We start from the raw sequence: 15,988 nt of genomic DNA, 5'->3' as shown, positions 1-15,988 counted from the left end.
TTTTTTATGACATTTTGAGGCCAAAAAAAATGTTTGACTTTTTTTGCCGATTTTGACGCCTCACTATACTATGACGTTATTTATGACATTTTGAACTCAAAAAATTTTTTTACTTTTTTTAGCCGATTTTGACACCTTACTATGACGTTTTTTTATAACATTGTGAGGTTAAAAAAAATTTTGCCTTTTTTTTGCCGATTTTGAAGCCGTACTATACTATGACGTTTTTTGGTTGAAGAACAGGGCAGTGGGTGTGCTTGTCTAACTGTTTATGAGTTTGGACTCAATCAATTTCTTCTTGTACAATCTATTTCCCCAGCCTTGGAAAAAAACATTCACACGGCACAGATGAGGCTGGGGTACACAGAAAATGCTTGGCTACTTGATACAAGAAAAGACAACACTGACGCATTAGAAAGGTATAGTTAAGAAAATGAGTGACACCAGGAAAAAAAACAAAATATGGAACCATTTCAATTATATTATAATACAAAGGCGTGTGTAGAGTCTGCAAGAAAAGAATTTCATGTAGAGCAGGCTCCACAAACAACCTGTTGTTTCACTTTAAACTTGTATAAAAGAAAATAGCTGAAAAAAGCTGAAAGTTTAATATTGTTAAAAGTTTAATTGTAAATAGTTGTTTTTTGTATTTTTAATAATTTATTTTTTATGTGGAGTAAATAAAGGTATATTTATATAATAAACATATATAAATAAAAAATACATTAGTAATTCATTTTGTGCATATTTTTACATTATTGCTGATAGTAAATTAATTTAATTAACAAAACAATCTGAAGAGCCGCTTGGGAGCCGAAACAACCGGATCTTTTTAGTGAGCCAGGCCGGAACTCCCATCACTAACTGTTACAGTTAGAGGGCGCGCTGACGTGTTTGACACAGGAATTACGTCACTTTCCTTTTCCGCCGCGGCTCCGGCGCCTGAAACACGAGTGTTCATCTTTTCTCTCTTTGCGGGAGACGTAGCGAATATCCTGGACAGAGTGGCAACACACAGCTGCCAGAAATGGTTAGTGTATTCCTCGGTTAAAATTTCCTGCGAGTTGTATTTTGTCCTGAATGCTGCTCGTTGTCTTGCTGAGTAGCTGTTAGCTCCAGCTTAGCTAGCATACCTGCCTTTGGCTAACATTAGCTTAGCTTTAAAATGAGCCAACGCTAACATAAATGTTAGCTAGCTAATAGCTGAATGATGTAGGTGATGCACGATGGTTCACCGGCCTTTAACAACTGGTAGAGCAGGGCAGAATTAAAGTTTTATATGAAAAAATAATAAACCAGCAAACATAACACTAATGACTACTTTGTCAGTACAGACACTGCCCCGTTATGTTACCCTGCTAATAAACGTTAAAGCTTTTTTTTGTAATTTGTAAGACTGCCCAGATGTTGATGTCCATTCTTCCCCACAGAAACCCATCCTACTCCAGGGCCATGAGAGGTCCATCACTCAAATCAAGTACAACAGAGAAGGAGATCTGCTGTTCTCTGTAGCTAAAGATACGGTGAGCTGATAGTTATTAACATATGTACTGACTCACATGACTATTCACCATGCAAGTTTGTGTGGTAACTTATTTGGTATATCTGCTGCAATGTTTCTCACCACAGGTAGCCAACGTGTGGTACTCTGTCAATGGCGAGAGGCTCGGGACCTATAATGGACACACAGGAGCTGTGTGGTGTGTTGACTGTGACTGTATCCTTTTCAAGAAATACGTTTCTCTATGTTGTTTTACCACAAACATACAGTATAATGTAAGATCTCATACTCCAATGATACTGTGTATGTAGCTATGCCGGCTGATGTCATACATGTGGGGTTCCTTAACATGTTGTCTCTCAGGGGACACGAAAAACGTATTGACGGGATCAGCAGACAACAGCTGTCGACTGTGGGACTGTGAGACCGGTAGGTAAAAACAAGTCACAGTTTGAGTGTCAGAAAGTGCAAATTCTCCTGTTTCTGTTGTAGTTTGAGATCATACATCTATAAAACCCTTGTGCCTCTTTCCCTCTCTGCTACACAGGCAAACAGCTGGCCCTGCTCCACACCAACTCTGCTGTCAGAACATGCGGCTTCGACTTCAGCGGCAACATCATCATGTTCTCCACAGACAAGCAGATGGGTTACCAGTGCTTCCTGAACTTCTTCGACCTGAGGGATCCACAGCAGATTGGTACATACCACACACTGCATATAGACTGAATTTTCCCCTCAAGTCACTTTAATTATTTTAGCAAAAAGTTTTTGACTCTAACGGTACATATATACAGCTCCTCCCAGTGGTATGTCTGAGGAGAGTGAATCAATCTCTTTCTCTGTCTCTGCAGACGACAACCAGCCTTACCAGACGATACCTTGCAGTGACCACAAGATCACCAGTGCTGTGTGGGGGCCTCTGGGAGAGTTTGTCATTGCCGGTCATGAGAACGGAGAGATCAACCAGTTCAGCGCCAAGGTACTGGGAACACATGGGAATGTAAAAACCGGTTAATGTGTCACAGACTTTGTTTATGGTTATGGGGACCAAACTAATAAATGGCCTAGAATTGGAAATATTTGCCTGCAGATGTGTATAACTATATCTCAGTGATTAGAGAACTACTTTGAAGTTTAGTTTCTACTTGTGTGTCCTGATGACTGTTATTTGATGACAGTCTGGAGAGGTGCTGAAGAAGGTCAAGGAGCACACCAAGCAGATCAATGACATCCAGCCATCAGTGGATCTCACTATGTTCATCACTGCCTCAAAGGACAACACTGCTAAGGTAAGGCCCCTGTCTACTCTCTAGGTCTTTTGACACATCCATTATCACGCTGTTTGGAGTAATTGGCTCATTGAATTGTTACTGCTGTTGCTCAGAGTTGCTCTTAAAGGATAAAAGGTAATAATGTCAGGAAACCTTGTTAGTAAAAGGTTTCCTGTATCATGTTCTTTTTTTTTGTGTACTAGCTCCAGCTCTAACATGAGTCATTTTGTCTGTCCGAGTTAGACCAGACACATATGGTTAATTACATTCTTTACTGCTGTTTGGTGCAGCAGTGTAAAGCTTACAAGCTGAATCCAGACAGCAAACTCTGACAGGTTCTGTGTTAAGGCTAGATTATTTGTGGGACTTGAAGGGTAGAAGGCAGCCTGTGTGAAAATAAAAAATTATCAAACAAATTGATATGACTAAAATTAGCTCGGTTAGAGTCATTATGTCAGTTTCAGTTACTTTTTGATTTAGTGTTTAGACCTAATATGACCAGTCTCTGGTTAAATCCAGTAACAATGTATTGACCTTTTTGATATCGTACGTTGTCACTGAGTGTTGGGTGTCTTCTGTTTCCTCTCAGCTGTTTGACTCCACTTCTCTGGATCACATCAAGACTTTCAAGACAGAGAGACCTGTCAACTCTGCTGCCATCTCCCCCATTATGGAGCATGTAAGAGAAAACTTACAGTATAATATGTATCCAACTACGATTTACAAGTTCATTTGGCGCTATTGTCATAGAAATTCACTACAAAAAAAAATTGTTTCTCATCTTTTGACTGACCTTTGACACTTGTGTATGGTGTGTGACGCAGGTGGTGATGGGAGGTGGACAGGAAGCCATGGAGGTCACCACTACATCCACCAGGATCGGCAAGTTTGAGGCCAGGTGAGGTCAAATGCTGTTAAGGGTCAAGAAAAACCTCCTCTCCGCTTTATACTAAACTAAAGCTGCACATCAGTTGCTTTGTTTTGTTTCCACTATACTGGGCACAGTGTGGTGGTTTGAGGTGTTTCACCTGTAAGAACACTTAATATTATCTCATGGGAAAATAAATGTGAGATGACATGACTTGTGTTTAAGTGGTAACCCTCTTTTCTATTCCCAGGTTCTTCCATGCGGCCTATGAAGAGGAGTTTGGCAGGGTCAAAGGGCATTTTGGCCCCATCAACTGTGTGGCATTCCACCCTGATGGCAAAAGGTAAGAGGAAAAACAAAAACTCTGATCAAAACTGCTTTGTGTGTTGTCACTGTGCTAACGTGTTTCTCCTGCTGTGGTTCTTCTCTACAGTTACAGCAGCGGAGGAGAAGACGGATACGTAAGGATTCATTACTTTGACCCACAGTACTTCGACTTTGAGCTGGAGGCATAAACAGTGAGGCTTCTCAACCCCACAGCTTCATCTTACCATCACACTCAGTCCAGTGAGGAAGAGGGAGTAATGGACTAGAGTCACAGATTACTTCAAATAAAGGGTCACAAGAGGTGGCTGTTTCTGACTGCATCTCAGTGATACGGGTGTGGTGTTTTTTTAAAAGTAATTTTTGTAATATCACTTGGAAACTGTCTCTGTGGGCTCTGAAGCATAAGAGTTCAGTTTTTGTACCCAGGATCCGCAAAGCTATCGTGACTGGACTTTAAGCCACACTCCCCGATTCCTGAAGTTTATTTAATCCAATTCTACAATTTAGTAGAATTTGAGCTATTAACACTGTTGTAAGCCATTCCACCACGAATCTCCATAAAATGACTTATTCAAGTTGTGTCTGTGTGATCTCTGTAACTGTAAGAAAAATGTCAATCAGTTTTCTTTATTTTCTTATAACAAAGTTATGATAATGCACATTTCACAAGGATAGAACTCCAAACAACCACATGTGGAGGGCCGTTTACCAGCTCACTCCACCTTTATGTATAATGGTACAAAATATCTAAAACAGGTCACTCACTTCGCAGCATTACCCACTGAAGAGGTTCGCATCCATTCATACATTAACATACACAACAATTCAGGAAGAAAAAGGAAAAACATTGACCAGATATTCATATGAAGACGGGCTAAAGGGACATACTGTGTATTCATGATTTAAAATAACTTACTGAGCAGAGACTGTCTTGGCAAAGGGAGCGTAGTATGTACATGCTAAAGGCAAGATCATTCTAAACATGCATTCACTAATAAATTAACACAGCAAGCCAAACATCAGTCTGTCAGCTGCTGGTTATTCTATCAGTATCATAAACAGATGTTTAAAAACTAACAAACAAGCCTTTTTGCATGTGAGCACTAGACTTATAAATCATCTGTGTCTCTGCAGGTATTTTAGCATGGGCCCCACAAACATGTTAAATCTGAACTGACATGACAGGAACAGTGAACAGCTCTGGGTGGTTTTCTTCACATTAAAGCAGACCTGGTTCACACAACAGCTGGAAATGATTCAAGGCATTTATTTTATACTATATGGAGCTCCAGGTGGGTGGGGTTAACTCTCAGCACACAGAACAATTGGGTGCAAATTTTTGATCAGAAACTAATGTTTTTATCATTGATCAAATACTCTGATGTGGCTATGGAAACTCTGTGGTCAACACCCACACAACTGGTACTTCGCTGAGCTTAAAAACCAATGCCTCAAAAACAAAGTAACAGTGTGAACCAGGTTTGCCCGTAGGAACACATAATAAAACAGGAATACAAGAAGGTCCTGTCATCACAGGAGGAGAGTATAGGAAACAGTGGGGCTTGAGGACAACAGTACAACCATTACTTTCATTCTGTGCCAGACCTCAAGTTGTCTTCACCTCTTCTTTTGGTCTGAAACACAGACAAGAACTTTAAGCACTAAAAAATACTGTGTTGAGCAAATATTCAGATCCCTTCAGTTTTTTCATACTTTATGTTGCAGCCTTAAGCTAAAAATCCATTCATTTTCCCCTCATCAATCCACACCCAATACGGCATAAAACTGATTTTACTTTTTTTCTATTAAAAATGAAAAACTGAATTATCACACTGACAGCTGGATTTTAAAATGTTCATATTCTGAGACAATCAGAATGTGAAATTGTTCTCTTACCCTGATGTGTCCATCTTCTCTTCCTCCTTCTCCTCCTCTTTCACTTCTAAGAAGCAAAGCAACAGGACAGATTAACAATAGCAACAACAGTAATAATAATAATAATAATAAATATTAGTTCATCTACAAATGCCAGGTTTTATGAACAAGTCTTACCTTTCTTTTCCTCTCCTTCCTTCTCTTCCTCCTTCTTCACTCGTTTAGCCTTCTTGTGGTTGGCTGCATTCCTGCGGCCTCCTCCCTGCCCCTCAGCCTCGTCCTCAGAGTCAGAGAACTCCTCCTCACAAGCTATCCTCTTGTCATGGGCCCGGACTAAAAACACAAAACACAACAGGCTGAGTTCACAGGCTATAGTGTCCTCCCATCTTTCCTCTGACCCAAGTTTAAGAGAGTTCAATGTCTCTTACTAGAGACGCGTTTGTCGGGGTCCTCCTCGTCCTCGTCTCCGCTGTCTGGATGGGGGGCATCCTCGGGGATCGCCTGCATCTGGACGCCAGGAGCATGAGGCAGCATGCGGAGGTTTTCAAACAGACGCTGTTTGATCTTCTCCAGGTACTCGTTGGTGTTCTGGTTGGTCATGTTGGACGGGCTGATGTGCAGCTTGAAGTCTGGCCCGAAGTACTCAAAGTAATCATTGTAGGGCAACTCGTTGGGGATGGAGCAGTCCAAGGCGACGGCCGTTTCATAGGTCCAGCAACGGGCCACGTTCCGGATGGTGTAGCCACCACCGCCCAACATCAGCAGTGGCAGGTTGAAACTTTTGATGTACTCAACACATTTAGCATGGCCTATAAGAGTCAACGAGTGTTCATGTTAAATTCTCAATACTACTAAAGCATTTCTGAGTTTTTTTTTTGGGGGGGGGTTAATACCTTTGATGGTGAGGTTGAAGCAGCCCAGTCTGTCTCCAGAGAGAGAATCAGCACCACACTGGAGTACCACAGCACTTGGCTGGTACATCTCCATGACTTTAGCCATGATCTAAAACACACACACACACACACACACATTAAAAACTCCTGCTCAGAGAAAGAGTCTGATTGTGGTGGTTACATAAAATTTAATAAAAACAGACTCACCGGTTTGAAGATGGCTTCGTAGGACTCGTCATCAATGCCATCTCTAAGTGGGTAGTTTACTGCATAGTACTTTCCCTTTCCAGCTCCAATGTCCTGCACAGATTGGACACATCACTGAATCACTGCCCACATGTGCACAAGTAATGACAACCAGTTTATAGGAGAAAACTTAAGAACAAACAACTCACTCTCAGGTCTCCAGTGCCAGGGAAGTACTCCCCATACTTGTGGAAGGAGACAGTCATGACCCTGTCTGTGGTGTAGAAGGCCTCCTCCACTCCATCACCGTGGTGGATGTCAATGTCTATGTATAACACCCTCTGGTGATACCTAGACAGAGCAGTGGGTTTAGTTAATGACAGAAGTTAAGATGGATTCAAGTTCTACGACATAACTGGACACAACACCAGCCACAATGTGATAAATAAACGTTTGCTCATGCAAATCAAACAGGTCAAAAGCTCAGACAGACTGAAAATATGATGCTGATGGATGGAAAGTGAGAGGGACAATAAGAGCAAGGCTCTTATTGTCACCTTTAAAAAGGCATAAAGAAAGAAAGAAAATTATGAAAGCAGCAATCTGGTGTTTGGCATGGAAAGAAGAATTGTTTGATTTGTGTGTGTGTGTGTGTCAGACATAAAGCTCCATGGCAGGTGTAGAAGTAATCCAGCTAATCCATTTCAAAAATGCCTGATTCCTTTTGTGTTCCAAATGAACCAAAAAAAAAACCCAAAAACAAAAACCAGGACAGCTTACTTGAGCAACTCAAGGATGGCCAGGACGATGTCATTGACGTAGCAGAAACCAGAGGCTTCAGACTTCTTGGCATGGTGGAGTCCGCCGGCCCAGTTGATGGCGATATCTGTCTGCTGCTTGTTCAGCTTCACTGCTCCAGCTATGAATGAAGGAACGAACAGAGGAAAAATACAATGTTAGTTCAATTGTTTCTGGTGTGTAGATCCAACTGAGGTAACTGGCTTTTTTTTTTTATGAACTCATGGTGGAGATTGTTTTTACAGAGTCTAGACTGCAATGCGCTCATTTGTCTGCTTTTAATCCTCCGATTTTAATATAAACGTTTTGTAATCTACTACAGTTTTACTGAGCGCCCTCTAGACAGTGCTGTGTGAACATACTCTCTATTATTCCTGTTTAACTCAGTCTAAGACGTCATCGTGAAGCCACCAGCCCTGTACATTACGTAACGTAAAGCACTCCTGTATGAAGACGTATCAGAATGATTATCATAAGTGTGGTTGGAATAACGTACCGACAGAGCCACCTGTTGACAGCTGACAAAACTCAAACAGACCATCAAAGACTGGACAATCCTCTCCAACGTTGACTGTGAGGAAAAGAACAAGACAGAAAGATTTAACGTGTGTGGACAGTGAGGATACTTCAGCGTGCGTTGGAAGAAAAACAGACACTCACATCTCTGCATCTGTTTGCTGTACTCAGACATGTTGTCTGGTCGGATGGACCTCAGGAACTTAATGTAGTCGTCACTGTGGTATTTTGTCATCTCTTCACCACTGGCTTTGTGTGGTCTCTGAAAACATACAGAAAGGTAATGAAGAAGAAAGTGAGGGTTGCCATTTCTCCATTTGTCAGTAATAGGTGGGTTTTTCCAAAAGGAAAAACACATTTAGGTCAGTTTTGGATCAATAAGTCTATATTCACCAACTTGTGTTAACCAAATATTCTAATACCATATACTTTCAAATGTCAGAGTTATTTTTTATATCTGTGGCGGCCAATGAAATATGAACAGTCGAAAAATCACACTGTCAGTCAATAGCTAAAATGTCCGGGTGTAATTCACACCTCTGAATTTATGTTCCGCAAAAACTGCCACATAACTTTTAATGCATGAGCTACTGCGGCTAATGTTAGTGACTTCTCAAACAGTCAGTTATAATGAAACACTAGTAGAACATTTCTTTTCACAAAGCTTTCTGCTATTATCTCGCATTGAATTCATTATTGCCAAAATCTTGCAGTAAGACTTTTCCCTAACACTGCTAAACCAACTTTAGTCTCCAAAGAAACACATGACCTACTGTGAACATATTCTTTGTTAACATTAGTTAATGAAAATATGACTGCCTATGTCTCATCTTACATTTTAAGAACCGGTTATTCAAGATAAGGAAACTATAATCCTAGTTAGTAATGGCAAGAAATGCACTGATCTGAAATGTTGAGAGTCAAGGAGTCATGTATTTTCACACCTATGACTCAGTACTGCAGTGTTTAGTTAACTAAACAACACACACTTCCTTGAATAGAACAGATGTTTGTGTGATATGAAGCGCCAAATTGGAAACCTCTGTCAAAAGATACTGTCAGCTGGTACATGCCCCACAGACACCTTTTGTTGCCTAAATGCTCTAATACAGTGGTTAAGCAAACCAATCATAATACAGCAGATTTTGAACATCCTTTTGCTTTACAGAATATGGTGTAATTTCACACGATTAATGATTGAAAAGCCACAGTGAAACTTGTGCATCTAAAATTGTCTGAGGTTTGTGTGGAGTGGTATAACTCACGTAGATCTCCATTTTCCTGTACAGCCCATAATTAAGGAGGAGGTTGTGTGTCATGCGGATCCTGTGGGGTTTCATGGGATGGCCCTGGCCATAGTAGTAGTTCCCCACATCACCTTGGAAAGAAAAGATTGTAGAGACAAATTTACATTAAAAATGTCTCAAAACCCACGGCCTTGATGTATTTTGTCTCATGTTGAGAGAACTTAAGCTAAAGTCCATTCAAAAATATGTCCCAGTGTTCTGCAAATGTTTTATACCTTAAATTAATAAATCAAAATGAACAAGCCCTCAACTTGGCCTACATCCAATCCACCAAGCCCTTTTTGTTGGGACTTCACAGCCTGTTCACCTGTTATTCCTACTCTCACTGTGAACGCAAATATGAGATATTAAAAACTGTGAAATAAATAAATACAAGAATATATTTTTTTTTATTCTGGACTGTAGCTTTAACACATGCTACCTGACCCATGCTGTATATCTGAAAATATAAACAGTAGGAATCGTGCGCTGATGCAGATACATCTTCCTACTTGTGATTCCCACACCTGAACATGTGGCGTTTTCTTAAAAGTATCAGTGCACATCACAGACGTGAAATTAAGTATAACTGAAGTCCAAAGAATTATTCACACGAAGACATTTCGCTAAACGGTGTAACCGGCAGCCGGTGCACCGATCCCCCACTTCTTGGAAGTTGTTAGCAAGTTGGGGGAACACTGATGTGATTAGCGCCGGATAGCTTGATGGTGCGTTTGTGAACCCAGAGTGATCAAATTAGCTCAGATGCACAATTCACAATCCAACAAAATGCTTCAGTAAATAAAGGAAATTGGTTGGGTCGTTGGATAACGTGAACGCAAGATGAACACCCGAAGATATCTACAGCTAGCTACGCATACCATGTAGCTAAAACAGGCTACTTAGCCAGTCGAACAAGCTAACGTTAGCTCGGTACACCGGCTAGCTAGCTCGGTCGCACGGCACACTTTAAAAAAACAAATACTGAGTAAAATTTCCTGGACAATTACACACCTTCGAGGTCACTACAAACATTAAAGAAACTGAGGTGCACATGCTGGATATTTACCGTCATAGTAATAGCAAACTTTTTTCTTTGTTCCTTGAGACAGCGCCATTTTACACCAATTACCCCACTGATTCGTGCCCACCGGTTCCTCTCTTGCACTGGGGAGCTCGCGTTCAGCTCCTGTCAACCAATCACAGATGCTCAACCGCCCGACTGGGAGGTGCCGGTTTTACAAACCGAGGACCGCCGAGGCTGCAGCTACAGCTAGACAGTGTCTAGACTATTACTTGTTCACATTACACACACATGTGTTTTTATGTTTTAGTCAGTGATGCAGAGGTGAGTGAAATAGCTTTGGGTGACTTGTAATGTCCAGCAACTCATAATCAACTAATCAGACAGACTTAGTTAATGGTTCTTTTGTCTTGTTCTCTGCAGAAGAGGTCATAAGTCACAAGGATTCATTGCTGTGATAGAGCTCAAGGTGGATGCTCCACTGCTCCACTGGGGATGCTCCACAAGGTGGATGCTCCAGGTGTACATAAGGACCTGAGTATTAAAGCCAAGTTCTTTAAAATACCCCTGGTATAGGTCCCTGCAGGTCCACCCCACATTAAGAAGTCACAACTATAAATGTAATTTGAAGAATGAATGAAATATAAAATACACGTTTTCTCAGATGTAGTTGCTCTTCTGTTTTGTACTGTGGTGTGCAGTAGGGACTGTTTATGCATACTGATGCAGGCGTTGCAATCGTTCCAGACTCTTAAAACAGATTAGAAAACCAGACAATAGGTGATTAGCTTTGTAGCACTGCATGTAATGGCCACCAGGTGGCAGTGTAAGCTCACTTGTGTTTGACTGCAACTTCCAAATCTCTGCAGACCCGTCACTGCTAAATGAGAAATGCAGTACCTCTGAAGTAATCAGTCACAGAATTTCATGTATAGCATGCAGTGCAAACAAAACAGTGATAGAAATTATAAGCAAAACATTCTCCTTGTGAAGCAGCCATGAATAATTTACAGCTTATTGCACCTAATTTCTCGTGTACGGTGTAAGGTTTCGTGAAATACACAATTTAGGTTTGCCTTGGGATGATTTTGCATCCAATTTAAAGACTGTTAATGGGAAAAAAAATACTATTAAAGGTTAATAAATGCATCTGCTTCAAGAGACACGGGGCTGTATCAACTGGGAGCTCTGGCTTTGTTTAAATAATTCAGAATTGTTTGAAGGCTGGGTCCAAATGTAGCTCTGATCTCAACTCATCATATCACCATGTGAACTAGGTCAGTTCCCTCAGAGCAGGACTGCTGTGTTCAGTTGGCCATGTACGGGAGGCTGCTCTCCTTCAAATGGGAGAAGTACTGTACATGTAAGGAGGGGAGGGGAGGGGAGGGAGGTTATGGTGCTGATCTCAGGGCCACAAGACTAATAGAGGTCCAGGGGTCACTGGAGCTCAAACTGAAGTGCTGGAGTTCAATTATCTCCAAACCAATCTGCTAGAAGCACATGTGTGTTTCTTGTTTCATAGAAAAGCACAGTTCATGACCAATATGACATGACAGAGGAAGTGTCACGTGTAAAAATCAAAAATCTAGTCCCATATCAATAAAAATATGGGGCTTTTGCTTTCATAGTTAATACTGGTTTTCGTTAAATTATGACCCTGTTTATGTTTGTTTAAAGCTGGACTGGAGGGAGCATCTATCCAATAATGGCTAATAATTAAATGAATGAGTAGAAACTTTATTGATATCAAAGTTAGGCCTATTCAGACTATCTGGGTTGCAACTCATAGAAATATAGCACTAATAAACCTTATCAGCCACCAGCTGTCATGTACCTGTTTCTTTCGGTGTACATTTTTCGCTAATGTCATAGCTCTTCAAAAAGACCTTTACTTTTGAAAATGTCAGTGGCATATTAAAACAACACTATGTCACTTTTGCTGAATGACAGCCACAGCAACACAGGGTGTATTTTATATCTTCTGAGTTAAACTTAATTTCTGGCAAATTATTGCATCTTTTAAAAGTTGCATAGTGGAGCTTTAAATCGGGTTTTGAGGTCAGACATGGAGGTCAATAGCGTAGCTGCTCCAATTCATTTCCTTTGTACTTTGATATGATATGCAGACACTAAAACAATGTAAAATGTCAGTCAGTGAAGCTTCAGCCTTTAAACTGTGTCTCTTCAGTTTCAACTGTTACAATAACTGGATGAATTTACATTCTGTATGCTTTTTCCTTACTGTGCTGCTATGAGACCACTACTAGTGGCTTTTAGTCGACACTACAGTGCTATAAAAACGTTAAAATATGACAGACAGGCTCCAGACCCCCTCATTAAGGTACACTACTTTGTAATAACAAATGTAATGCGTGATGTAAATAACTGTAAAGACACATAAGCGGGCAGGTAACCAACATTTATTTACCATTATCAACTTTACAATAAAACCAGTAACATCTGTCAACATTAGCAAAATAAAGAACAGAAATCAATCCAATGTATTTACAGAGACAAAGCAGATTCAGGCTCACACACGACAGATAAACAACTCTGCTTCATATCAAACCGCAACAGTGAACATAGCAAGCTTAAGTGTTCTTTTTTCATAGTAAGGTAAAAATCAAAATTGTCTATTTTTTTTTCTTTAAACAAACAAGACATAGCTTCTCTGAATCTTTAAGATTGTTCTCTATAATACACCACAAAATACTTCAAATTTGGGTTAAAATATAGGAATGTAAAAAGTTGGCAAGTCTCTTAATTTTCTGATTTCATTTTTTTTCTCTATTTAACAGTCATTTCAAGTGGTGGTGGTGTTCTAGTATCTCATCTAGCTTCATTCCTTCAGCAAGGAGGCATCTTCATCTGCACGTTTTTAGGGAAAAGATGCTTCAGCTCCATCCTTCTCCATCCATCCTTCATCCGCCTATACTTCATGGTGTCATTAGCTCATGTTCAAGCCACTAAAATCCATTTTCCACACAGCGACCAACCCACAGCCTAAAACTCAGTCCAGGTCCAGATGTCGAGCAGTAACCAGGGAAGTGATCTAGTGAATCTAGTCTGTCGTCTTGTTATCATGACGAAAAGTGGCACGTCAAAGGAGTCTCTCACATACATGTGTATATATTTACATATACATATATCCATATACATATGTATACATATACACATATATATATAAATATATATATACTCTTAAATTTTCTCTCTCTCTCTCAAAAAACAGTTCACCCAGTTCATTGTGAGCTAAAGGTACAATCACTCTTTCTTTTCAGAGGGAGCGGGGGTCGAGCTGCTCTCCTCTGTTGGTTTTGTGGCCTCAGGGGCCGGAGCAGCTGCCTCCTTGGCCTCCTCCTTGGGGGCCTCCTCTTTAGCTGGAGCCTCCTCCGCCTTTGGGGCCTCGGCCTCGGCTGCAGCGGCGGCCTCCTCCTTCACCTCCTCCTTCTTCTCCTCTGCAGGAGCGGCAGCTCCATTCTCAGCAGGCTTCTCCTCAGAGGGGGCGGCGGCAGCGGCTTCCTCCTTAACAGCCTCGCTTTTCTTGCTCTTCTTCAGATTCAGTTTGAAGTTGAATGACTTCTTCAGGGAGAACTTCTTCTTCTTCTTCTTGGGGGTCTCCTTAGCTGCAGCCTCACCTTCAGGTTTGGCAGCCTCTCCATCCGCAGCGGGCGCCGGCTCAATAGTGTCGCCTCCTGCGCCAGCTTCAGGCTCCTTGGCTGCCTCAGCTGAGCCATTGGTGGCAGCAGCATCCCCATCAGGCTTTGTAGACACATCGCCATTGGTTTTCACGTGTCCATTCTCCTGGAAAAAGGTTGAAAAACAAAAGTGTCACAAAATAAGCCATTTGTTTCCAAAGCTAAACATCCTGACAAAGAAAAAACCATTTATATCTTTAAAAACATCAATTCACATGCACAGAATACAAAGTGGACCGATTTCTGATGTGCATTTCTCGTTTCTTTTCAGCGCGTCGTCGTGCTCATCAATTAACCACCGTGTCGCCTGGCTCAGAGGCGACGCCTTGCAGTACCCTAATCAGGCGATAGGCGGCGGTAGCGCCTCACAGACCGCCTAAGGTACCAGACAGACATCGGCTCAACAAAGACCAGGCTGGAGCTCATCGATGAAAGAATTAAAACACTGAAATTGATGGGGTTTTCCCCACCTCCCGAATAAATTCCTGATATCTAAAGGTGTGAATTTATATAACCCATTCTTAAATCAAGTCAAATTTTGTGTCACCCAATAAGTGGTGGGGGTAATTTACATTCATAATGATCCAATAATGTTCTGAAGTATCAAATTAACGATTAAATGTGACTCCTCTCGCTCCAAATTTCCAAAAACATACCACTATCAATTTTTTTTGGAAAGTCCCAGTTTGTAAATCAGCGGTCCAGACGACACCCAGGCTTGTATTTTCTACAGGGAGGAGTAGTAGACTGCCTACGTGCGCTCAAGATGCCCCCCTCCCCCTTTATGCCTGGCACTATGAAACACGTTGTGTTTTTGGGTTAGACCTCAGTCACAAATAAACACATACTCGCTTTAAACTCGGGTTTAACTTAAATAACAACGACACTCTGGCTTTATTATTAATTTTATTATTAGTATTAGTATTTTTGTTGTAGTTTTGGGGGTCTTCAGCGATGCTTAAAGCCCCACCTGGCTTGCCTAAAATGCCCTCACATTCAAGTTTAATCAATTTGGCGTCGACTAAATTGACACTAAACTGGTGTTTTCGGGTAATAGATGCAACTTTTAGCAGTTTCTACTAATCGCCATTGTACAAAAAAGAAATAAAGAGAGAGACAGAGTAATAGCGGGTAGGCTGGGTGTAATTACCTGTCCGTTGGTTTTGACAGCTGCAGCATCAGCGGCAGCAGCGTTTGCCTCAGCGGCCACCTCTCCCTTGGATGCCTGGGATCCCATTGTCTTCGGTGAGTTTTTCTGTCTTCTAAAGCAAATTTAAAGCAAAAAAGAAAAAACTAAAAAAGAGTGGCTCTTAAAGTTAATCCAACCCCAGGGTGAGTTACGTATCCAGCGGAGGAACGATGAAAAGTGTGGGTTTTCTTTTCTTTCTTTCTCTTCAAACGGCAGCAACGTCCGCTCGGCTGCTCCTGTGCTCGGACTAGTCACCCTGGCAGACAGAGACCCTCTAAACTCAGCACTGGTTGAACGCAACGCTTCAAACATACAGCAGGTTCAAGGCGCCACCCGTGGGCGGGACCTTTCCAGGACTGACCAATCAACGTCCCGTCTAAGGGCAAGTCTAGACAGTTTTGGCCAATCACCTCTGACTCCCTAATTGTACCCGCCCCTCCGAGAGGACCCCCAGCAATGACATCGATTCAGCTCAACAACTGAATTCAGTGTTTTACTGGCATGAAGTATATATGGCATATAAAGAAAAAAAACACATGACATGGCATAAAGATAA

General features: G+C 41.3%; 3 protein-coding genes across 3 annotated transcripts; 1 reads left to right on the top strand and 2 right to left on the bottom strand.

The window, feature by feature from the left end:
• Positions 1-881: 881 nt before the first annotated feature.
• Positions 882-4,542, top strand: eif3i (eukaryotic translation initiation factor 3, subunit I). Its single transcript, XM_041053230.1, has 11 exons — positions 882-1,030; positions 1,431-1,523; positions 1,630-1,717; positions 1,865-1,930; positions 2,049-2,198; positions 2,353-2,480; positions 2,680-2,790; positions 3,362-3,451; positions 3,597-3,670; positions 3,891-3,983; positions 4,074-4,542. The coding sequence occupies exons 1-11, from the start codon at positions 1,028-1,030 to the stop codon at positions 4,153-4,155; spliced, it is 978 nt and encodes a 325-aa protein (XP_040909164.1). The 5' UTR covers positions 882-1,027; the 3' UTR covers positions 4,156-4,542.
• A 38-nt stretch (positions 4,543-4,580) lies between these two features.
• On the bottom strand, positions 4,581-10,714 carry LOC121191799 (probable histone deacetylase 1-B). The gene is made up of 12 exons (XM_041053229.1): positions 10,591-10,714; positions 9,501-9,613; positions 8,380-8,497; positions 8,216-8,290; positions 7,702-7,840; positions 7,131-7,272; positions 6,943-7,035; positions 6,736-6,844; positions 6,271-6,651; positions 6,020-6,175; positions 5,864-5,909; positions 4,581-5,601 (listed from the first exon to the last, which is right to left on the bottom strand). Exons 1-12 carry the CDS (start codon positions 10,637-10,639, stop codon positions 5,574-5,576), a joined length of 1,449 nt encoding a protein of 482 aa, XP_040909163.1. The 5' UTR covers positions 10,640-10,714; the 3' UTR covers positions 4,581-5,573.
• A 2,235-nt stretch (positions 10,715-12,949) lies between these two features.
• marcksl1b (MARCKS-like 1b) lies at positions 12,950-15,700 on the bottom strand. The gene is made up of 2 exons (XM_041052557.1): positions 15,394-15,700; positions 12,950-14,349 (listed from the first exon to the last, which is right to left on the bottom strand). Exons 1-2 carry the CDS (start codon positions 15,478-15,480, stop codon positions 13,810-13,812), a joined length of 627 nt encoding a protein of 208 aa, XP_040908491.1. The 5' UTR covers positions 15,481-15,700; the 3' UTR covers positions 12,950-13,809.
• Positions 15,701-15,988: the final 288 nt, after the last annotated feature.

The sequence above is a fragment of the Toxotes jaculatrix genome, chromosome 13, assembly GCF_017976425.1.
Source record: "Toxotes jaculatrix isolate fToxJac2 chromosome 13, fToxJac2.pri, whole genome shotgun sequence".
Classification (NCBI taxonomy): domain Eukaryota; kingdom Metazoa; phylum Chordata; class Actinopteri; family Toxotidae; genus Toxotes; species Toxotes jaculatrix.
The sequence above is the reverse complement of the archived record's forward strand: the minus strand, read 5'-3'. Positions and strand labels throughout refer to the sequence as shown.